The 25,286-nt window shown below is 38.4% G+C and overlaps 2 protein-coding genes across 5 annotated transcripts in view; one reads left to right on the top strand and one right to left on the bottom strand.

The window, feature by feature from the left end:
- Positions 1 to 25,286, top strand: part of SRBD1 (S1 RNA binding domain 1) — a 243,606-nt gene that overhangs the window by 111,698 nt on the left and 106,622 nt on the right. The window lies entirely within an intron of this gene.
- On the bottom strand, positions 22,587 to 23,256 carry LOC133256960 (peptidyl-prolyl cis-trans isomerase FKBP1A-like). Its single transcript, XM_061432249.1, has one exon. It carries the CDS (start codon positions 23,136 to 23,138, stop codon positions 22,812 to 22,814), a length of 327 nt encoding a protein of 108 aa, XP_061288233.1. The 5' UTR covers positions 23,139 to 23,256; the 3' UTR covers positions 22,587 to 22,811.

Genomic DNA, 25,286 nt, shown 5'->3' with positions numbered 1-25,286 from the left:
CTATCATTATTCGGAATTCTTTATCAGGTAGATTCCCTATCTCTTCCTCTTTCGTTTGATTTGGTGGGCATTTATCCTATTCCTTTACATGCTTGCTATTCCTCTGTCTCTTCATCTTGTTTATATTGCTGAGTTTGGGGTGTCCTTTCTGTATTCTGGCAGTTTGTGGAGTTCTCTTTATTGTGGCGTTTCCTTGCTGTGTGTGGGTTTGTACAGGTGGCTTGTCCAGGTTTCCTGGTTAGGGAAGCTTGTGTCGGTGTTCTGGTGGGTGGAGCTGGATTTCTTCTCTCTGGAGTGCAATGAAGTGTCCAGTAATGAGTTATGAGATGTCTATGGTTTTGGAGTAACTTTGGGCAGCCTGTATATTGGAGCTCAGGGCTGTGTTCCTGTGTTGCTGGAGAATTTGCTTGGTATGTCTTGCCCTGGAACTTGTTGGCCCTTGTGTGGTGCTTGGTTTCAGTGTAGGTATGGAGGCGTTTGATGAGCTCCTGTCAATTAATGTTCCCTGGAGTCAGGGTTTGGACTTAAGCCTCCTGCTTCCAGTTATCAGTCTTATTTTTACCGTAGTCTCAGAACTTCTCCTTCTATACAGCACCATTGGTAAAACATCTGTCTGAGGCGAGGTCCTGGAGAAGTGCCCCGCTGTCACCATGGTCCGCAGGCAGGACCTGGCGGCCTGGAGCATCTTTTCCGATGCTTAGTGCCGTTTGTGTACCTTCTTTGGTACAGTGCCTGTAATTTCTTTGGCTCATTTTTAAGTAGAGTTGTTTGTTTTCCTGTTGGGTTTTAAGAATTCTTTGCCTATTTTGGATAAAAATTCTTTATCAGATAGTTTTTTGTAAATATTTTCTCTCAGTCTGTACCTTGTCTTCTCATTCTCTGACGTTGTTTTTCACAGAGCAGAAATTTTAAATTTTAATGAAATCCAGCTTTTCAGTTGTTTCTTTAATGGATTGTGCCTTTGGTGTTATATCTAAATAAGTCATATATCCATACCCAAGGTTATATCTCTCTTATAGGAGTTTTACGGTTTCATATTTTATGTTTATGATCCACTCTGAGTTAATTTTGTGAGGATGTAGAATCTGTGTCTAGGTTCACTTTTTTGCATGTGGAAATCTAGTTTATCTAGCACTACTTGTTGAAAAGACTGTCCTTACTCCATAGTATTGCCTCCGTTCCTTTGTCAAAGATAAGTTGACTATATTAATGTGGTCCTATTTCTGAGCTCTCTGTTGTGTTTCATTGACCTATTTTTCTGTTCTTCACTAACACCTTACTGTCTTGATTACTGTAGCTTTATAGTAAGTCTTGAAGTCATGTAATATCAGTCCTCCAACTTTGATCTTCTCTTTCAGTATTATGTTGGTTGCCTCTTCATATACACTTGACCCTTGAATAACATAGGGGCTAGGGGCACCAAACGCACCCTCAAAGTGGAAAATCCATGTATAACTTTTATGTGCTATGTTTAGTTGCTTAGTCGTGTCCAACTCTTTGCAACCCCATGGACTGAAGCCCATGAGGCTCCTCTGTCCATGGGGATTCTCCAGTCAGGAATACTGCAATAGGTTGCCACGCCCTCCTCCAAGGCATCTTCCCAACCCAGGGACCAAACCCAGGTCTCCCACATTGCAGGAGGACTTTTTATCAGCTGAGCCACAAAGAAAGCCCATGTATAACTTTTGACTCCCCCTAAACTTAACTTTTGGAGAAGGAAAGCAACCCACTCCAGTATTCTTGCCTAGAGAATCCTGTGGACAGAGAAGCCTGGTGGGCTGCTGTCCATAGGGTTGCACAGAGTCAGACACAACTGAAGCGACTTAGCATGCATGCATGCGTAGGAGAAGGAAATGGCAACCCACTCCAGTGTTCTTGCCTGGAGAATCCCAGGGACAGAGGAGCCTGGTGGGCTGCCGTCTGTGAGGTCGCACAGAGTCAGACAAGACTGAAGCAACTTAGCAGCAGCAGCAGCAAACTTAACTATTAATAACCTACTGTTGACCAGAAGCCTTAGCATAAACAGTTAATTGACGTGTCAATCAACTGTGCTGTATGTATTATACACTGTATTCTTATAATAAAGTAAGCTAGAGAAAAGAAAATGCTAAGAAAATAATGAGGAGTAAGTACATTTATAGTGCTGTACTTTATTTATTGATACTCTAAGTTTAAGTTATCTGTTTCCAAGGTGAATCACCTATCAGTACCTACATCATTATCATCTTATATGATATAAAATATTAGAAATGTTATATAATTAGTATTACTAACACTAGACCTCAAACGGAGAAGGCAGTGGCCCCCCATTCCAGTATTCTTGCCTGGAAAATCCCATGGACGAGGAGCCTGATAGGCTGCAGTCCATGGGGTCGCTAAGAGTCAGACACGACTGAGCAACTTCACTTTCATGCATTGGAGGAGGAAATGGCAACCCATTCCAGCGTTCTTGCCTGGAGAATCCCAGGGACGGGGGAGCCTGGTGGGCTGCCATCTATGGGGTTGCACAGAGTCGGCCATGACTGAAGCGACTTAGCAGCTGCAGCAGCAGCAGCAGCAGACATCAAGTCAAAAGTTGTAAAAAAGAAATTCATATCTATAGGTATAATGATTCAGGCATTGACAATAAAGAAGTAGCAATATGATTTCTTTATGGTAGTTTAGTGTAATCAATACGATTGCTTCACAGTGGCCTGGCCTACGCACTGATGAATGAATGGTTATAAAATTTTTGCATCATACCAATACAATTATATTTATGATACCTTATCAGAAATACTGTTACTTATTTCTTTAAACCACTTACCTTTAACTGTGGGCTGATACGCAATTTCTCCAATTAGGAGAAAGACTGGCACACTATACAGTAATGAAATTCTGTGAGAGCAAAGTAATAAAACAGTAGGAAAACTAACACATTATTAATTTTATATTAAATGTCACTCTCCTTATGCATATATAAGCTTAGGCTTTCCACTTCAATACAGTCTTGCACACAGTGTTTTATACATTGCGGATTCTTAGGTGGTGATGATGACACAAAAATGTCACAAACAGTTTTTGCTGTACAGTTGCTAGATTTTCACACAAAGACACACACATACACAACAGATAAGTTTCTTCCCTGTATGGCATAATTATTATTTACTCTTCATGAAGCGGAAGTGGATCATCATCATAAAGGTCTTCAGCCTTGTTGTCTTCATGTTGAATAGATGGAGGAGGAGGAAGAGGAAGAAGAGGAGGGCTTGGTCTTGCTTTCTCAGGGATGGCAGAGGCCAAAGAGGTGGAGGAGATGGAAGGAGAGGCAGGAGAGGCAGGCATACTGAGTGTCACTTTATAGAAACACATTGTAATTTCTGCTTTTTGCTTTTTTATTTCTCTAAGAATGTTTTTGTATGGCACCAGTCCCTCTTCCATTGTTCGCTTTAGTTTCAGACCCTGTATCATAGAAGGTCCATGTTGTACAAGAAGCCCAAAGCAGTCTTGAATAATTGGAACCCTTATGTCAGATTGTATAAGGTCAATTAGTTTTCTTCTATATCTTCTTCCTCGTTTGGCACTGGGTCAGAAGTACTCACCTTCATCAAGTCTTCTGTTAATTACCCTGGTATGGTGTCTGTTCTTGAATTTCTCCAGGATCCATATCTTGAAACCCTTAACCCCCAAACTTTTTTTTTTGCCATATCCACAATCTTTCATGATGTCCTTGATTGTCTGTGTTGTAAATTCTGTGAAGTCATGCACAATGTCTGGACAGTTTTCTTCAGCAGGAATTTACTGTTTCAGACCTGATGGCTTTCGTGGATTTTTCTGTAACAAAGTCATTTTCAGTGGTATCGTCCTTCCCAGATTTTTATGATCTTTCTATTGGAGATCTCTTCCATAGTGTTGACAATCCTTTCCATAGAATACTGTGTGTAATGAGCCTTAAAGGTCCTAATGGACCCCCTGATCTAGAGGCTGAATTAGAGATGTGTTTAGGGGCAAGTAAACCACTTTGACTTCTTTGGTGTTGAACTCATGGGGCCAGGGTCATTGTCCAATTTCAAAAGAACTTAAAAGGCAGTCCCTTACTGGCAAGGTATTCCTGACCTCGGGGACAAAGGATTGATGGAATCAATTCAGAAAAAGGATACTTGTTGCCTTGGCCCTCTTGTAGAACCCAAAGAGTGGCAGCTAGTGTTTATCTTTTCCCTTCAAGGCTCAGGGGTTAGCTGCTTTATAGATAAGGGCAGTTTTGTTGCATAGAACAGTACAGTTAGCCTATTCCTTCCTGCCTTTAGTCTTGTGCTTGCCTTTCTTCCTTACTAATAAATGTCCTTTGTGGCATTTTCTCCCCAGAATAGGGCATTTTGGTCTGTATTAAAAATCTGTTCATGCAGATATCCTTTCTCCTTAATAATTTTCTTAATGGCATTTAGAAGCTTGTCTGCTGCTTCTTGGTTGGCAGAAGCTAGTTCTCCTGTTATCTTAATATGTTTTAAGTCAAACCTCTTTCTAAAATTATTAAATCATCCTTTGCTAGCATTAAATTCTATCTTTAACCTCCCCTTTGCATTAAGTTGTCATATAATGACTTCACTTTTTCTCAAGTCACACTGACATAAAAGCTGCATTTCCAGTATGAGATAAAAAAGGTATTTTGCAAAAAGGGTGAGGATTTTGTGCTTGCTGGCATGGCTGCATTGATGGATTCACAAACTTGCTTTTCTTTTTTTACAGTGGTCCTTATGTTAGATTCCTTTACCTTGCTTAAAGTGATGGACAGCCATAGTTGCAGACCTCAGTCTATGGTACATATCAAGCAGTTCAACTTTCTCTTGTAATGCCATGACATCTCTGCTTCTTGGAGCACTTCCAGCATCATTAGTTACACCTTATGTGGTGTTATTCAGGGTTCATGGAATTGTACTAAACACAATGAAAAATATGCAAGAACCACAAGAGATCACTTTTCACTGTGATACACAATTTATTAGAGAGATGATGATGATTATTACCGTCACACAGTGTTTTAAGCAGATACTCTTAGTATAGTAACAACAGGTGGTGGCTCTGAAATTATTACAGTCGTACTGTATTATTGCAATTAAGATTTAATATTTCTCTTGACTAGGAATAAAACCATATACAGTCTGTAAGTGTCATTTTAACTTTTCATAAGACTTCTGTTTATCTTATAGTAATAAATGATGAAATAGACTAGTATGTACATATATTTTATGCATCCATGATGTATCTTTTTCTTAATTTTTAAATGATTTCTAGGCTGAGTTTTTTAAAATTGTTGCACATCTCCAAAATATTTTCCAGTATATTTATTTAAAAGAAGAATCTGTGTATAAGTGGACCTGTGCAGTTCAAATCCATGTTGTTCAGGCGTCAACTGTAAACTGTAGATTGTTCATATCTATAAAATAACACGCTGAGATCTGTAGATCACGCTGGGGAAAAGTGACACCCTAACAGTATTGTGTCTTCTTACCTGTGAACACGGGAGGCCTGGTGTGCTGTGATTCATGCGGTCGCAGAGTCGGACACGACTGAGCGACTCATCTGATCTGATCTGATCTATGAACATGGACTGTCTCCCTTTTTATTTAGTTCACTGATTTTGTTCATCAGAGTTCTGTAGTTTTACTCACTTATACATGAATCTTATGTGTGTATTGTTAAATTTATACTTAAGTATTTTGTTTTTGGATAATATAATTTTTTAAAAATCTATCTTACAATATTGTTTTCAGTATTGTACAAAATAATGATTCAGTATTTTTATAGATTATACTTCAGTTAAAATTATAAAAGTTTTGCTCTTTTCTCTGTGCTTCATGTTACATCTTTGTAATTAATTTATTTTATACCTAGTAGTTTGTACCTCTTAATTCCCATCCCCTATTTTGCCTTTCCCTATCCCCATCTCACCCCTGGTAACCACTACCTGGTTCTCTGTATCTGTGAGTCTGTCCAATCAGAATACAAGGGTGGCTGATTGGGTAGAAAAAAAAAAAAACAAAAACCCAGCTATAAGCAGTCCACAAGAGACTCCCTTCAGAGCAAAAGACACACAAATTGAAAGTGAGAAGATGGAAAATGATATTCAGTGCAAAAAGAAGGCTGTTTAGCAATACTCATGTCAGACAAAGTAACCTTTAGAACAGAGTCTGTAATAAAGAAAGGCATTTTATAATGATAAAGGGATGGATACAAGAAGAAGATACAACATTCATAAACATATATGTACTTGATATAGGAGCACCTAAATATATACAGCAAATGTTAACCAATAAAAAGGGAGAAATTGATATTAATATAGTTAATTAACAATGGAGGATTTTAAAACCCTGCTCACTGATAACCTTGGTGCATAGAGACTATACTAGATTGTTGGGTTTTTTCTTTCATCACTTTGAATATGTCATGCTGCTTGCTCTGGCCTGCAAAGTTTCTGCTGAAAATCAGCTGATAACCTTATATGGTTCTCTTGTATGTGATTCCTTTTTTTTTTTTTTTCTTGCTGCTTTTAGAATTCTCTCTTTAACATTTGACATTTTAGTTACATGTTTTGGTGTGGGTCACTGGATTCATCTTGTTTCAGACTCTGCTTTCTATATCAGGATATCATTTCCCTTCTTTAGATTTGGGAAGTTTTCAGTCATAATTCCATGAAATTTTGAACTGTTTGAAATTTTGAAAGTTTGAAATTCTCATCTTCTATCCTTTTCTCTCTTCTCCTGGGACCCTATAATGTAAATGTTAGTATGCTTGATGTTGTCTTAGAGGTTTCTTAAACTATTCTTATCTTTTAACATTTGTTTTTCTTTTTGGTGTTCTGTTTGGGTGATGTCCATTATTCTCTTTCAGATAGCTTATGTGTTCTTCTGTATCACCTAATCTGCTATTAATTCCCTTTAGTGTATCTTTCATTTCAGTTTTTGTATTCTTAAACTTTGTCTTGTTCTTTTTTGTATTTTCTAGTTCTTGGTTAAAATTCTCATCATGTTGATCTATTCTTTTCCCCAGTTCAGTTACCATCCTTATTTCTATTGCTTTGAATTCTTTATCAGGTTAATTACCTCTGTTTCTTTAGGTTTTATTTTTTTTTTCTTCATCTTCTTTTATTTGAAACATATTCCTCTCTCTTCACATTTTGTTTATCTTTCTTGACTCTATGAAATTAGGTGAAGCAGATACCTAGCCAGGTGTGGAAGGTGTATTCTTGTACAGGAGTTCTCCTTGGCAACGTATGTGTGCCCTGTGGCTTTAGTGGGCAGGCTGGATCTGAAGTGAGCACCAGCTGCATCTTCCCCTGGGATGTGCTGGCAGCCATCACCTTGGTAGGAGCAAGGGCTGGAGTTGGAGGGGCCAGTGACAGAACCAGGTGCAAGGGCTTCCACTGTACTCAGTGGCTGTCACTGCCCAATGGCGGATAGGCTTCAGGCCCATTGGGATGGAGCAGGAGCCCTGAGGGGATTGAGTTTCTCTCAGGTGGAGTATGATGCTGCCTCAGTTGGGGGTGTCCAGGGCCTGAGGCCTTGGGACTTTACTGCCTAGCCATTTCAACTTTTTCCCCTGTATGCGTGCCTTTGGTTAGAGGCTGGGTTGAAGGTAGAGGGGTTGGAGCTGCACTCTTGAGCTGGTTCTGCTGTTCCCAAGCGTGTGCTCAGACATGGCCAGGTGCACCAGCAATGACTGCTTCTGCCCTGGTCATAGCATGGCCGTGGCTCGAGTCAGCTCTGTTCCCTCCAAATATGTGTACTACTTACTGTAGTACAGTGGCAGCGGCAGTCTCTTCCTTACAGGGGATAGCATCGGAGCAGGAGGACCTGGAGCAGGAGCCCAGTGTGGACCCTGGGGCCGTCCCAACAAGCTGACCAGAACACCGGGCCGTTTTCAGTCTGCTGCCTCTGTGCTGGGACTGAGAGAAATGTGAGCGCTCTTTCAGAGCTGAGTTTTGGTTTCTTAAAGAGCTCTTTGGGAAGCCCCGCTGGTTTTCAAACCGGACTAAGGGGCTTTGTTTGCCTGGTGTAGGACCCCAGGGCTGGGGTGCTTACGACGTGGCTTGAACATCTCACTCCTCAGGGAGGCTCTTTGAGCCTGTGATATTCCGCACTCTCCTGGGTCACCTGCTAGGGGTGTGAGTCCCAACTCGATCACTTCTCCTCCCCTCTTACCAAACTCTGTGTGGTTCATTCTTTACAGCCTTAATTGTAGAACTGTTCTGTTAGTCTCCAGGTCATATTAAAAGACAGTTGCTTTATATATGGTTGTAATTTTGATGTGTTCATAAGGAGGGTTAAGCTCAATATCCTCCTTATTCTGCCATTGATCCTGCTTCCCTGCCATGGTATTGTGTTTTTAATTTAACATGTTCATTGCTAGTTTATAGAAAGCGATTGACTTTTATGCAGTAACTTTGTGTCTTGCTACCATGTTATAATTGCTTATTTGTTCCAGGATTTTTTTTTTTTTGCTCGTTTTTTTTTTTTCCCCAGATTTTCTACATAGATAATCATGTTATCTGTGAACAAAGATAGTTTTATTTCTTCCTTCCCACTCATATCATCTGTGAACAAAGATAATTTTATTTCTTCTTTCCCACCCTGTGTACATTTTCTTTTCTTGTCACATTGTGTAAGATATAACTTCCAGTGTGATGTTGAAAAAAATGCGGTAAGAGGGACATCCCTGTCTTATTCCTGATCTTAGTGGGTAACCTGTAGTTTCTCACCAAGAAGTATAATATTAGCTATGCTTTTTTTTTTTAATGGTAGATAATGTTTATCAAATTTAGGACGTTCCCTTCTATTCCTAGTTTACTGAGACTTTTTATCATTAATGGGTATTGGGTTTATCATTAATGGGTATTGGGTTTTTGTGGAATGCTTTTTCTGCATCTATTGCTGTGATGATTTTTTATAGCATGTTGATGGGTGGACTATATTAATTGTTTTTTGAATGTTTAAACAGCCTTGCATTCGTGGGATATATCCTATTCAATATGTAAGTACATTGTTAGATTTTATTTGCTAATATTTTGTTCAGGATCATTGTATCTATGTACTTGAGAGATCCTGGTACTGTTATTTTCCTATCTTGTCATGTTTTGTTTGGTTTTGGTAGTAGGGTAATGCTGACTTCATAGAATGAGTTAGGGAGTGTTCCCTCTTCTGTTCTCTAAGAGAGAGTGTAGAGAATTGGTATGACTTCTTTCTTAAATGTTTTAGTTTTTTTTTTTAACCATTTTTTTTTGTGAAATTGTAAGGTGTCTTCTATACCTATACACTAAATACTGACAAATTAAGAACACTTTTGTGTTTGTGTATAAATATGTACTCCTGTAAGCAGTTCAGACAGTACAGAGTAGTCTAAAGAGCAGAAAAAGTAGTCTAAAGAGTGTAGAAAATAATCTGTACTCCACCATCAAAAGGTCATGATTATTATTTTGGTGAACATGATCTCAGATACCTCTGTGTTGTATATGTGTATGTTATACAATCCAACATTAATGAATACCTATCTTTCCCCCTACTTTTTGATGTGTTATAGATAAATATAAGTTTTCAGTTCAGTTCAGTCGCTCAGTCACGTCCGATTCTTTGCAACCCCATGAATCGCAGCACGCCAAGCCTCCCTGTCCATCACCAACTCCTGGAGTTCACTCAGACTCACATCCATCGAGTCAGTGATACCATCCAGCCATCTCATCCTCTGTCGTCCCCTTCTCCTCCTGCCCCCAATCCCTCCCAGCATCAGAGTCTTTTCCAATGAGTCAGCTCTTCACATGAGGTGGCCAAAGTACTGGAGTTTCAGCTTTAGCATCATTCCTTCCAAAGAAATCCCAGGGCTGATCTCCTTCAGACTGGACTGGTTGGATCTCCTTGCAGTCCAAGGGACTCTCAAGAGTCTTCTCCAACACCACAGTTCAAAAGCATCAATTCTTTGTCGCTCAGCCTTCTTTATGGTCCAACTCTCACATCCATACATGACTACTAGAAAAACCATAGCTTTGACTATACAGACCTTTGTAGGCAAAGTCATGTCTCTGCCTTTTAATCCGATGTCTAGGTTTGTCTTAGCTTTTCTTCCAGGGAGCAAGTGTCTTAATTTCTTGGCTGCAGTCACCGTCTGCAGTGATTTTGGAGCCCAAGAAAATAAAGTCTGTCACTGTTTCCATTGTTTCCCCACTGATTTGCCATGAAGTGATGGGACTGGATGCCATGATCTTCGTTTTTTGAATGTTGAGTTTCAAGCCAGCTTTTACAGGCCAGCCAGTGTTTAGCAGTATTATCTCAAATCTTTTTTACAAACTGAACACATTAAGTTCTGACACTTTCAAATGAGCTTATTTGTTCTCTTCCTTTCCTTTTGCCTGTGTTTAAAATCAAGGCTGAGTACTTGATTAGGAGAATTTTTTTTTAGAATAGAGAAGATAAGCAATAAAGAAGACAAGACAAGGTTTACTAAAAAAAAAAAATCACAGTTACTGATTTCCAGGTGTTACATTGCTTGGAGGTATGTTTTTTCATGAGATTTAGAATTTTTTTTAAATTAAAGAGTGACATGAAGTGATTAAAGGAATAAGGATATTTAATTAAAAAATATGGTTCGTTATAGCTGTTCATAATCTAAGACAGACTTGGAATTTTGTTTGAAATGCTTTGAAATTGTGCTAATAATTTTGAAGGTGTTAGAAAGTTGTTAATACTTTTTAAAGTAGTTTCAATGAGAATTTGAACTCTTTGAAAAGCATTTGTTCTAGAGAGACTGTGAAGAGAATAGATACTTCCTCTGGAAACCTAGAGTCAGACTCTTCTTTGATTTCCATAGTGACGGAGCTAGAATGTCTCAGTCCCAACACCCCCTCTCCCCCATTCCATTTTATTCTTGCTGAGAAGAGTCCAGAGTGTGACGTGTTTGTGTTTTCATTTCAGTCATGGATTGTGCAGGCATCTAAGAAAATTATTTTTCTGCCTAATTTCACCTTGAAAGTTAGCTAAACTATAAGTCCTAGTTAAATTATCTGTGTTGGGATGTGTTTTCAAAGAATGTTTTTGCACTTCAGGAAATAATATGTGGCCATAAAGTAGTCTTTTTTCTTTTTCTTTCATGGACGAGTTGCCAGATAACTTTTTTTTCTCATATTTATTTTTGTTGAGCTTCATACTCATGTACATGTGAAGGTAGGTTTGTATTTAGCACCACTGGTTATCCCACTGCTGCCTTTCCAAAATCAGTTGTCCCAGCTTATGTGCTTTATCAGTAGGTCACTGAGTCATAGAATGTGATTTCATCAACTGGGAATTTGTGAAGAATTAAGTTACAGGAGTTAATAAGACTCTTAGTAAGAATTTAAAAGTATTATTTTGTGAAGAAAACAAATGGGGGGAGGGGGGATGGTTACTTGACTGTCTTAAGGCCCCTAGCTGGGCTTGAAAATTAAACTGACAAATTAGTAGAGAAAGCATACAAGTGTATTTAATTATGTTTTACATGACACAGGAACCTTCATAAGGAAAAAAATTCAAAGAAACAGTTAAGCCTGAGCATTTTTATACTTGGTTTGATGAAGAGTAGAAAGTTGTGGGGAAATAAATATAACAGGAGGCATGAAGGATTTTAGCTAAGGTTAGTAAACTGGGGGAAACAGTAGGGTCTGTGATTTTAAATTCCTCTCAACATTCTATCATCTTTGGAGATAAGGCTGCTTCTTTCCTCCAAGTATAAGGACAACACCTCTCACATGGGAGTCTTATGACCTGCTTCAGGGTAGAAAGGGAAGGTCAGAGAGTCTTTCCATTTCTCACACTCCTTCAGCTTAAAATAATTACTCTGTCAAAGTGGCATATCTTGTAGTAACATATCCTGATTCCCTTCACTTTCTAATTTTGCTTCCTGTTAACTGAGGAGTATACTCCAAGGGTAATTTGTGATTGGTTACTGTATTCTCACTTGGTCTTTAAAATTTTTTTTTCACTTGGTCTTTAGTGGGATGTGTTCACCTCTTCCCGGTTCCCTTGGGAGCATAAACTAGATGTAGCTTAAGGGCATAGAGCTATCTTTGTTGTAATAGTAGAACATAGAGGTCCATGTTTCAATGATTAACACAGATAGGATACAGGCTTAAAGAAAAGTATTACTCACTTCTGCAAACTCTAAACACAAAATCAGAAGTTAAAAGTTCCTAATTGAATAGATGTTCAGTTGCTTTACCAGTGAATTCTTTGCACTGTGAAAAATTCACTTCATAGTTCCTTTAGCTCATGAACTCTCTTGTTGCATTTAAAACGGAATTTGAGTTATGAAAATTCAAGTTAAGAACAGATTTTAGTAAGTCCACCTACACATTGATTTCTGTTCAATCCCAGTTGGTTGTCACTTGGAAATAGTAGAGACTTAGATTTGTGCCTTTGGTATAAAAGCCTGAATTTGGTGTGCTGGAAAATTGTATTCTTTGAAATTTAAAAAACTCTCCTCAACTAAGATAAGTATTATTTAGTTTGTTGATAGTTTTATTCTTTATAGATTCAGGTTTTCTTTACATTGGGTTAAGTGGCGGACTTTCTTCCTGAATATACAAGACTGAAAGTTTCTAAACCGAGTGGTTAGCAATAAAGTTCTGGAAATTAAATATACTCAGGTCATACAAATATATGTAAACTAAGGTAGATAGTCTATAGGTAGGGAACTTGGGGAAATGAGAGTCAATTACATGAAATGTTTCTTTTCTTTAAAAACAGCCTTTGGGTTTAGAGGTATACTTAGGAAAAACGTATTATCCATGAAAACTGCTTTGTCAGACAAAAACATGTGGGTCTGCACGTAACTTTGCATAAGAAATGTATGATAGTGATGGGGGAGGAGAGAAAGGATTCAAATGTATTTCAGCAGCTTTGCAGGATAAGGCAAAGCAAAGCAAATAGCCATGCTGTTTGTCTCAAAGGGCCCTTCTGTGGGTATTTCAACTTGAAAGGGGATTAGCATTGGAAGTCTGTGATCATGTCAAACATTTGTAATTGAAGGTGGCTGTTAAAAATAATTCTTAACGTAACTGGATTCTAACAGTCTTGTTGATGATGAGGTAAGTGGAGAGAATAGGAAATGATCTGTTTGTCATCACTTGAGCCACAAAGCCAAGAAATGTAGTGTCTGGGAATGAAGGCTTTAAAAGCCGCAACATTGGGAAATGCTTGATAATTGAAATCAAAGAGGGTTTTTGTGAAAAGTGAAGAAGGATTGTATACATGGGAATATATATGTATAGTGTTGAAGTTTTGCTTTTAATGTCTCTTGCCACAGTTCAAATTGACCTTTTTAATTACTTTAGTAGCCACAGGTAATATAATGATAAACTGTAAGCCTAGGCAACTTAAATGCATGCCTCATGTAAATAGTCATGTTCTGTGAGCACGTTTGGCTTGTTGCTTGTATTTTTGTCCTTTGAAATCAAGTTTTAGAACCTTTTGGGGGAAGTTCGTGGGCAACCAGTAGCTCTTTCTAGCACATGAATATGATTTTCTCTTCTGTGGATAAATTATACATCTTGCACTATATACATTCATCTGGATATTGGGTGAAAAAATTACAGTATGATTTGGCTACTAAAGAACATCTATTACATCTGCACATTTATGTCGCTAACAAATGAACACTTCACCAAGGCAGTCTCTAAGAGATATGCAGCTTTGGGGGAAAAAAAGTGAACAGGAAATGTTTTTCTTAGAGGATTTTAATAGAGAAACATTAAATGATTTGTGGTGGGTTTTATTTTCCTGAAGCACCTTCTACAACCTGAAATTCAATTGTATATTGTGCTAAGGGATGAGTGCACTGACCTTGTCAAAAGAGTGAGCAAGGATTTCATTTGACTTTGGTTTGTTAGTTCACAATACTCATGTATATCTGGATCTCTAGCCTTGGCTTTTTATACCTCTATCATCCTAGGCAGTCATTCACTATGAAAACACTTGTGTTTCTCTTTTTTCTTTGTATTTGTTCATTTGAAAAGCCTTTCAAAAGAAATTGCAGCCTGCATGTGATTATAGCTATCAGTAGCACTTAAACTAACTGCTGAGATGAAACTTTTTGTTGGGGGCCCTGCTAATTTCAGATACCAATAGAAAAAGAAGAATTTTCCCCCTTAAAAGACCCGACTTTACTAATTGGTAGCTGCTCTTTGGGTTGAGCTAGAGTCCTCAGGGACAGCATTTGATAGCCTAATTTTTGACATTTTAATTTGACAAGAAACAATTCAGGGAAACGACTTAGGCATGTGCCTGAAGTCTCTCACTGTGATTGTGATACTCAGGGCAGGGAATGCCTTTGAACGTCTGCAGCACTTTGTAAACCCTGTGATCCACTTCATATGATAGTTCAAGATCTTTGGCAGGTGTTTTCATAGGAACTTCACCTAAAGTACTCCTACATGGTTGAAAGACTCTTTTCTATAGATATTAGGATGTGGGGGTAATGCAATAAATACTGATCTGTGTGACAAAACAACATTCCATAGGGACAATAAATTTAGGTATAAAATATGTAAGTTTTTTTGGCCTCTTTAGTTATGTCATAGTCTACATCTTTCTAACTCAGAAGTGTTGTTTCTTTAAAAAAAATTTCCCTTGGCCTTTGAAAATAGTGGAAGAGACTAATTTCAGATATGAGTTACTTGGTTTGTATCTCTTTCTGTATGATGAAGAATTTACGTTTTTAATCGGAGAAGTTAAAGCTGAAGCAAATAGTGCATACACAATACATAAGCCTGCATGGTAGTTTATTTCTGAAAAATTAGAAATCTGTGTTTCTCCAAGTGTTTTGGAGAATATTTTAAGGACCAAATTGAAACTGAAGTGGGTGTTTGAAAAATATCTGCTGCGAGAAGCCTGCTTTCTAAACCTGGGAAATAGGTGATAGAACAGTAAAGAGTGCTTTTTTTGTTCCTTCTGTGTGTGTGTTTCTAATATGTGCGGTTTTGTGTTTTAACCAGTAGATAAAGTTGGAAATGGTACTCTCGAACTTGCTCATGATGGTTCAGTTCAGTTCAGTTCAGTTCAGTCGCTCAGTCGTGTCTGATTCTTTGCGACCCCATGAATTTCAGCACGCCAGGCCTTCCTGTCCATCACCAACTCCCGGAGTTCACTCAATCTCATGTCCATCGAGTCGGTGATGCCATCCAGCCATCTCATCCTCTGCCATCCCCTTTTCCTCCTGCTCCAAATCCCTCTCAGCATCAGAGTCTTTTCCAGTGACTCAACTCTTCACATGAGGTGGCCAAAGTACTGGAGTTTCAGCTTTAGCATCAGTCCTTCCAAAGAACACCCAGGACTGATCTCCTTTAGAAGGGACTGCTTGGATCTCCTTGCAGTCCAAGGGACTCCCAAGGGTCTTCTCCAACACCACAGTTCAAAAGCATCAATTCTTCAGTGCTCAGCTTTCTTCACAGTCCCACTCTCACATCCATACATGACCACTGGAAAAACCATAGCCTTGACTAGACGGACCTTCATGATGGTAGTGATTTATTTATTCCAGGTGAGGAAAATACATTCATTTCACTGATCAATGTATCTCCTTGGTATTGGGTTGGGTAGATAATTTGGAGAAGTAGCCTGCTGCTGCTGCTGCTGCTAAGTCACTTCAGTCGTGTCCGACTCCGTGCGACCCCATAGATGGCAGCCCACCAGGCTCCTCCGTCCTTGGGATTCTCCAGGCAAGAACACTGGAGTGGGTTGCCATTTCCTTCTCCAATGCATGAAAGTGAAAAGTGAAAGTGAAGTCACTCAGTCAGGTCTGACCCTCAGCGACCCCATGGACTGCAGCCTACCAGGCTCCTCCGACCATGGGATTTTCCAGGCGAGAGTACTGGAGTGGGGTGCCATTGCCTTCTCTGGAGAAGTAGCCTGCTCAGAGTCAATTGGTTATGTTCTGTTACTTCTTTACAAGTCATTATTACTTTGTATCCTACTTAATTAAGTGAAAAATATTTAAGAGGGAAAAAAATGTTTTAATGGATTTGCCAGTCATAAATGTGTATGTGTGTGCTTGCTCACTCACTTCCCTGAAAACATTTGTCTGTTTCCCTCTCCTTCCTTCCCTCCTTTTCTCTCTTCTGTTTTCCCTCTCATTTAAATAAGGGAAAAAGAAGAAAAGCATCTTTCATATCATTGTGTAAGAATGCCTATGACTGTAAATAATTTCTTTCTTGAAGATTTATGATTTTATATCTATTTTGGTAAAATCATTTATGATATCTAACAATTTATTGTTTGTAATTTCTCATAAAGAACAAACACTATTCAGTTTTCTTCTAGGAATAAAAACTCAAAGTTACTCTAACATGGTATACTTGGGTTTGTATTCTAACATCTTTCTGTTTTTTAACTTTCAGATGAAAATAATGTTGAAATACGATGCCAGGTGTGTGATATGAAACATTAATATTACTATTGAGATTGTAATTTTACTAATAATTGTCCTACGCTTGAGTTAGTAAACTAGAAATTATCAGGAAAAATTCAGTGGAGCCCTTTGTTATAAAATACATTTTCAGAACATCAAGTCATTTAAAATTTACTTTGGAAATGGAGACTTCATAGTTAAACTTGAAGAAATGAAATAATTTTAAAAGTTCTTTCAGCCATTGTGCATAGTTACTGTTGGATGTGATTGCCAGCACTGGGGAATCAGGAAGTCTGTAGTTTAAATTCTTCAGGATCAGATTATATCAGAGATTTTCTTTACACATGATGTTAAGAACATATTAAGTGACCGCTGTAACTTTCTTTTCCTTTCTTACCTTTGGGAATCTCAAGAACACAGCTTTAGCTTTCTTTTTATTTGTGTTATCTTTATATTTGTTTTTAATTTTCAAGAATTTATACCGTTAAGCTACAGCAGGACTAAGTATCTGAACAACCTTCCAGCTTTCTTTAGTATATTGTTTTTTAAAAATTGTGTGAATATCTACTGGCCAGGTTTTAAGAACTTGGAGCAGGAAACTTTATGAAGGGATAGGGGAGATGTCATTACTTTTAGGTAAGATTAGACCAGGAGGTTATGTTTTTTCATTTGTTAGTTTTGGGATCCTCCCCCCACCCCCAGTTATGATTTCATTTTAGCTTTGAGCAGTGTAGAGATAAAATACATTTGCCCAAAAGAAGGCCCAAAACAATTAAGATTTTAAATTTCCAGGGATACCAAAAGAGATCAGAAGATTTTAAGAGAATGTTCAGTGCCTTTAATAAGCATAGGCTTAATTAAAGAGGTTGCAGTTGGTGTCATTAACCAGCTAACATTTAAGTACCCTAGCTTGTACTCTTGCTTTTTGGTGGAGTGAAAAAAACTGATGACTTAGCATCACTCTTTACAGTGACGTTGAAAATTATGAGATATCTGTTTCTGGTTTGTCCTAGTTCTGCTTTTATTTCAGTTGAAATATATACTAAACTCGATGCCAGCACAAAGCTTGTCCGTTTCATGTGTCTGTTTATCATTTGCATGATTTTGAACAATAAACATTCCTTGACAACAGCATCACACTTTGTTTTTACCAACACTCATCGTTATTCCAAACATGAACCCAAATTGGTTTTTATCCATGTTAATGAAAAAAACAAATCCCTCTATTTCAATGAGTAAAGCATAAAAACATGAGATGCTGGAAAGTCTGGAATCAATTAAGTTAGCAAAGTGTGTAGGAAAAAGACAGCAGACATGGAAAATGATCATATCAAAATGACCTGTTTTATAGAAATTTGCAGACTAAGTGGTGAATAAGAAATTAATTTAGGAAATTTCCATTTATTTAATAATTAATTTTATTCATTTGATTTTCAGACTGCAGGAATATGTATCTGAGAGTACTCTTAGTCCTTATTTGATTGTAGGTCTGTGTTAATTCATATTTACTTTTATCCTTTCTGTGCTATATATGTTAATTGGTCTCAGATCTGAAAATTACAAAGAAATTACTTGAGCCAGCTGCACAGAGTTGAAGAATAGTATCTATAGTTGCTTAAAAGGCAAGACAAGATAATGTAGACTCTGGTGAATTATTTTAGTTTGAAAATATGCACTAAAAGGGTACAGCAAATAAATACATTTCAGTGATGTAGCCACAGGGAGTGAAATGTTGAGGAAGAAACCAATTTGTGCAAGAATTGGAAGACCATGCTTGTTCTGGACGCTTCCAAAGGTTCTCACTTGGACACTATTTTATTTTAAAATACTTAACTTGAATATCCAAGGAAGTCCTGGTTCTTATTTGTGTTTTGTCTTTTGAGGCATGGGAGGAAATCAGGTGTTTTGAGGTATCAATCCTTGGCCCAGGGATCCCTTTGTATTTTTCAGTAGAATATAAAAACCTAAATGATACTGAATGTTCTTTTCCATGGCTATACTGTTAACTGTGTACTACTCATCTGTTGTTCAGTTGCCCAGTCATGTCCGACTCTTTGCGACCCCATGGTCTACAGCACACTAGGCTCCTTGAATGGATCTACTCATATGAATGGATCCCAATTTGTTCAGTTTCTGTTGTATCTAACCAGATGACTTGACAGTGAATGCTCCTTTCTAAACAAATAACCTATTCTTATGCATCCCTGGGTTGGGAAGATCCCCTGGAGAAGGAAATGGCAGCCCACTCCAGTATCCTTGCCTGGAAAGTCTCATGGACAGAGGAGCCCGGTCGCAAAGAGTCGGGCGCAATTGACCAACACTTGCGAATGTACAGTATCTCCTGCTTTGAGTTTTCCTTGAAATCATTTCTTTTTCTTAGACTGAGATAGGAGAAATAAAGTAGACCATCATGCCAATATGTGAATCTCTGGGAACAAAAATCCTTACTGATTAACTTTCACAAAAACACTTTCAAAAGGCCCCAAAGTTTTCTAGTTATTGAAAAAACCTGTGAAAAGATGATTGGGCTGTGAGAAGTGGGCAGAGGGTGGTATTTAAGTAGGTAGAAGCCTGGCCTTACAGTCCAGAGACTAGTTTTTCCTTTTTGAGTTTGAGTTTCAGGTGATCTTGATTTGATTTTATTTACTTCTGGTTCTTTCTAACCCCACAGGTAAAATGAAGAGGATACTTAGGATTCTGACTTCCTTATAGTAATTAGATCTTAAAGCACTTACAAAAAGCTGTAAATACTACAGAAATGCAAGAGATTCATGTTGTTGATTTCAGATCAACTGAAAATGGCTTTGAGGAAATAATACTTACTTGTAGACTAAGCAAAGAATTCTTTGACCATTTTTTGCCTCTGCATTGAAGGAGCTGGTTTGACCAAATTATCAGACAGGATATAGACAGGTGCCATTGCACTCAGCTATTTTCCCTTTTGTGAGAGCCTTGAGTTGAATGTTTCTCTGGGCAGCTAGTCTTTGGCACCGCACCTTTGTTCTGAGAGTGGCATCTGGCACTAGATTGATTTAACCGAGTCTGAGGTTTGCTCTTTTCAGAATGTGCTCCCTAGGCAGCTTCTGTGTTGCTCTGACATGACCACATGCTGCTGCTGCTTTTCCTGCCTTCCAGCACCACATGTGAGGCTAAGACATTCTGACACCTGCCATTTGGAACCTTTACTTACTGAAAAATGTCAAGATTTTCAGACAAGATGAAGACAGATATAACTGATCATTCTTCCCTTTCTCAGAAATAGGCTGAGGGCATTCGTTCATAGATGGATGAATTGCTATAGTAGTACAGTTCTGTTAGTTTGGAGAGAGGCACCCAGATTTGTAAAAAAAAGCATCAAAGTTGTTTATGTGTTCTTGTTCTCCTTTGTACCTATTATGCATGATATTAATTTGCTGTTTGTATAAGGAAAGGTTTTAGTGATTATCCTTTGGATTTCACAGGATAAATGGTGAGAGTTGGGGGCAGGGGATGCAGTTCTCCTTGCACCTTATTGTTATGAAGAACCTCACTAGGAAATTGTAGATTTCAGAGGATGAGCTTCTCTTACGATCATATTATCATACAGATGGACACACAGATAACTGTCAAAGTAAGACCTCCTGTTTGAGGTCCTTGCTGCTGCTGCTTCCTTTTTTTTTTTTTTTTCCCCATTGAGCCTTGATATTCTAAGATCAGAGGACTGATTGGTAAATAAGGACAGGAGGAAAAGTAGGGTAACCTGCTGAGTTTGTTCCTGCTAGTAACTGGAATCTAACTGGTTGAAGAAGGGGCTTGAACACTGTTATAAAATGAAGGCTTAAAAAATTTATTATTTTGCTTTTTCTTACCTTTCAATTTTATGAATAAATTATAATTGGTTGTTGGCTATTGAGTAAGCTCTGTATTTCTTTTTAAAAATTTATTTTTAGTTGATTCTTATGTCTTTATCTTTATCTAGGATCTCAAGTTCAGTAATGTTGCAGAGATGGTAATATCTTAATTTTGTATAATTTGGGAAAGATGTTCCAATGACTGTAGTTATTTTGAATTACAGAAAATGTAAAGTGGTTGGATAAGATGCCTTATAAGTTTTTATTAGGAGCCAGACTATTTTGAGAGACTGTGGATCTCTTATGAAACTGTATTCTCTGACATCTCTTTGGACAGCTTCTTAAGTGACTCTGGGTGGCTCACTGAAAAAGGAGAATGAGTATTGGCCATCAGACTTATTCGTTGTATTGTAATTTATGAAGACTAATAAAATAATAAAATCCATCTCCAGCAACTGAAAGGCAATGAGGACTAATCGCTTTTGTGTTATGAACAGGGTCCATGAATTAGAACATAAATATTTGAAAACATTTTATAGTAGAGGCCTAGGAGTTCTTCAGTATACAGAGCTTCTTGCTTTGGGTCCTAGACTGGCTTGAATTATATAAAGAAGGATTCTTTTGCAAATTTAAATGGGTTTTAATCTTTTAACTGGATCCTTCTTATTGCTGTAGTTTTTCCATAAAATCACAGAATCTGTGTCTTAGGTCATGGCTATAGAAATAGTAAACTTATTCATATAAGTTTATCTTACAATTTGCTTTTTGCACATGGATAATCAGTGGGAGAGGGGTTTGGGGGAGAATGGATACACGTATATGTATGGCTGAGTCCCTTCACTGTTCACCTAGAAAACTGCCACAACATTGTTAATTGGCTATACCCCAATACAAGATAGTTTAAAGTTATCAAGAAAAAAGGAAAAAAATAAAGTAAGCATGTAGTCATTTGGGTTTTACCCTTGAAATGAATCATCTTAATATTGCTTCTACCCGAATCAAATGTATCCTGTATATTCCTGAAGTATGTTTTATGCATTTGCAAGTTATGATCCTAGATAAGATTTGAATTTTAGCTGCAATCTTTGACTCTTCTTCATTCAAGGTACAGTAAATATTCAACAAAGAAAGGGCTGTACTTGTATATGAATTATTTTAAATGCCCTGATATGAAAAACTAATAAAAATAGAAACCTCAAATAAATGTATTCTTTCAAATAATACACTCTTTTTCTATACTATCTTCCATGGTACACCATTTATCTTTATTTCTACTTCTATTTCTAGTTTGTAAGGTGGACATATTTCTTATATTCTTTATTTTTTACTTGAAGGATAATTGCTTTACAGATACAGAATTTTGTTTTCTGTCAAACCTCAGCGTGAATCAGCCATAGGTATACATATGTCTCCTCCCACTTGAATCTCCCTCCCAACTCCCTCCCCATCCCACCCCTCTAGGTTGATACAGAGCCTCTGTTTGAGTTATACTTATATTCTTAAGAATGGTATCAAAATGCATATACTGACCGATGAGTGACTCTGAAAACACTGACACAGAGGTCCATGTTCTTTAGTGCCAGCATGCCATCCACTGTTCTCAGGTGATAGCTAGGCCCACCTGCAGCTGAATTTATTCATTCTATAATGTATTAAAGCCAGCTAGTTGCAAGTTCTTCATTCCCTTTCTTCTAAAAAGATTAAATATGTTTAGGGTGATAGTTGTGATAGGCTTTGCTAAATCAAAACAGAAAAGCAGATACTGTGAGTGATATTTGCATATTGCTTATGTGAATGGAAGCCATTAAGCTTTCACATTTTTCAAGGGTTTACTATTTCTTTTGAATTTTTTGAGGCTTTTTTTTTTTTTTTTTAAAGAAAAGCCAGCATCAAGCACTGGTGAAGGAAATGGCGACCCACTCCAGTGTTCTTGCCTGGAGAATCCCAGGGACGGGGGAGCCTGGTGGGCTGCCGTCTATGGGGTCGCACAGAGTCGGACACGACTAAAGTGACTTAGCAGCAGCAGCAGCAGCAGCAGCAGCAGCAGGGCTTTTAATTCAGCCCAAGGACATCTCTCAACTTGGAGAATAGTTTGGCCCTGAAAAGCGTCTCAGGTCTTCTATGGCTTTGCAATGCAGCAGTAAGAATGTTTAATATATAACAGAGAAAACTTTCATCCAAAATAAAATAAGATAAAATTAAATAATATCCTTGTCCCGCCCACTCCACACACCAGTTCCTGTTCTGAACTTAATCCATTACTTGTGCTGTTAATACCTGACTAATACTTAACTGAAAACCTAGAGCCAAAGAACTAAAATTCAGTCCTAACCCCAAAACAAAAACAAACTAAAATGAGTAACTTGAGGTTTATGGCAACTAGTTCACGTCAGCACACATATGAGGAGGAAGGTGCTAGAGCGACGCTAGTGACAGAACACATTCAACTAGGGAAGATGGTTATAGGAAGAGTAGTGGAACATCAGGAGAAGCTCCATACAGACTTGTAGGTAGCTGGAGGTGCCATATCTTTCCATGGCACATCGGAAAATAGGGACTTCAGGGAGGAGGCCGTTTCTGTCACTCCAGTTTTAGAAGCTCCACATCAAAGATGAGAGTAGCATTTGGTGGGATGATGCCTGGGTGCCCTCTAGAACCATAGGCGTAGTCTGGGGAGACAGTCAGCTTGGCTCTCTGACCTATGCTCATTTGGGCAATCCCTTCTTCCCAGCCTCGGATCACCTGCTTCTTGCCCAGCACAAACTTAAAGGGTTTGTTTCTGTCCCGAGAGGAGTCAAATTTCTTTCCATCTTCCAGCGTCCCGGTGTAGTGCACCACGCAGGTCTGGCCGTGCTGCGGGAACGTGCGCCCGTCTCCAGGAGAGATGGTCTCTACCTGCACTCCCATGGCGGAGGAGGCCTTGCGGCTGGGCGGGCAGACAGGTGGGCGGGATGGACCGAGAGCAGACCGGGCAGCGGTTGTGCGGCTCTGCCTCGTTCCTCCGCGCAACGGCTGAGCGCGTGCCCTGGCACGCCTCCCTGAGGCTTTAGAACACTGGTTCTTAAGGTCGTAGACTTTATTAGAATTTAAAACTTTTATGTTTCAAAAGACCGTTAGAGAAATGGAAAGACAAGCCAAAAATTGGGAGAAAATATTTGCAAATTATGTATCTGATGATGGACTTGTACTTAGAATAGGCAAAGAACACGATGAGACAAGCCGATTAAAAATGGGCAAAGATTTGAATAGATATTCCACTAGAGAAGATTAGGAAAGGCCAACAAAGACATTGAATAAATGTTCAGCATCATCAATAATTAATAAATGTAAAACAAGCTACAAGTAGATAGCACTTCATGACCACTAGAATATGCTAAGTCACTTCAGTCGTTTCCGACTCTGTGCGACCCCATAGACGGCAGCCCACCAGGCTCCCCCGTCCCTGGGATTCTCCAGGCAAGAACACTGGAGTGGGCTGCCATTTCCTTCTCCAATGCAGGAAAGTGAAAAGTGAAAGTGAAGTCGCTCAGTCGTGTCCGACTCTTAGCGACCCCATGGACTGCAGCCTACCAGGCTCCTCCATCCATGGGATTTTCCAGAAAAGAGTACTGGAGTGGGGTGCCATTTCCTTCTCCAACAGTTGCAGTAAAAAAAGACAGACAACAGCAAGTATTGTCTAGGAAATGAACAAACTGGAGTCTTTATTCATTGTACCTAGGCAGTTTCTTAAAAATTAAACATGGATTTACAACCCAGTATTTCCCCTCCTGGGAATCTGTCCAAAAGAAATTAAATGTATGTCCACACAGAGACTTGTAAATAAATGTTTATAGCAACATTATTCACAATGTCAGAAACTTGGACCAACCCCAAATTCTTTGAAGTGATAAATGGATAAACAAAATGCAGTATTTCTAGAACAGTGGAATACTATTTAGCAATAAAAAAGAAGTAGTGATGCTACAGCATGAATGCATCTCAGAAGCATTATGCTAAGTGAAGAAGCCAGACAGAAAGGCCACGTACTTTATGATTCCATTTATATGACATGTCCAGGCAGGTGAATGTCTAGAGACAAAAAGTAAATTAGTGAATACCTTGGATTGGAGATGGGAATGAGTACTGCAAATGGGCACCAAAGGATCTTTTGGGGATGGAAATATTCTGAAATTGGATTTTGGTGATGGTCATACAGCATTGAATTATATACTTAAGATGGGTGAACTTTATGAAATGTAGATTATACCTCAGTAAAGGTTTAAAACCTGTATGGTCCCAGCAGCATCAGCATCACCAGTGAACTTGTTAGAAATGCAAATTCTCCATGCCAGTAAAGCCAGAACTCTGGACTTGTGTACTTTAACAACCTTCAGCAGACTCTGATGCAGCATTGAGTTTGATAACCACATGAGAATCAAGGAAGGTTAAATGGAGATGTGGGTAGTTTGGGTACAGCTTTACATACATTCAGTCTACCCTGTTACTGTAACTGTAGGAAAGGTTTGAATTAAGGATTGTTGTAATAGAGTTAAAGAAAATTACAGGGCAGTGGGAGTAAAAATAAACTGGCCTTTCATGTTCTTGATATGCCCCTATGAGAAGCTTTATGATTGTGATGTTTGTGTACCACATATATTAGTAAATCCCTGTGTTCTTGTAGACTTGCTGTTACTTAACGAACGTAGCATAAACAGGTTCATTTGCCATAACGACAGTGGAAGTTTAGATCCTTGAAAGGAATTATTTCTCCTAAATATTTACACAGTATAATATAGCGGAGCCAGAAATATGCAGTGATCCCAAAAAGTAAAGATCTGACCATAGATAAAGAAGTAAATGGAGCAGCCTGCTGAACTGAATAACTCCTTCTCTCCCTCTGTCTGTTCAGTGGACTTTTGAGAAGCACGATTAGAAAAAGCAGTTAATCTAGAGTCGTCATCTTACACTTGGCGTGTGCTTTCAGGGTTTGTATGTTTTTTCTTTTTTTTCCCCTGAGCTTTATCTGGGTGGCCAAAAGAAATTCTGAAGTTTTTTGGTTGTCCCAGAAAAGGGTCT

The sequence above is a fragment of the Bos javanicus genome, chromosome 11, assembly GCF_032452875.1.
Source record: "Bos javanicus breed banteng chromosome 11, ARS-OSU_banteng_1.0, whole genome shotgun sequence".
NCBI classification, from domain to species: domain Eukaryota; kingdom Metazoa; phylum Chordata; class Mammalia; order Artiodactyla; family Bovidae; genus Bos; species Bos javanicus.
This window is presented reverse-complemented; position numbering and strand designations above follow the sequence as displayed.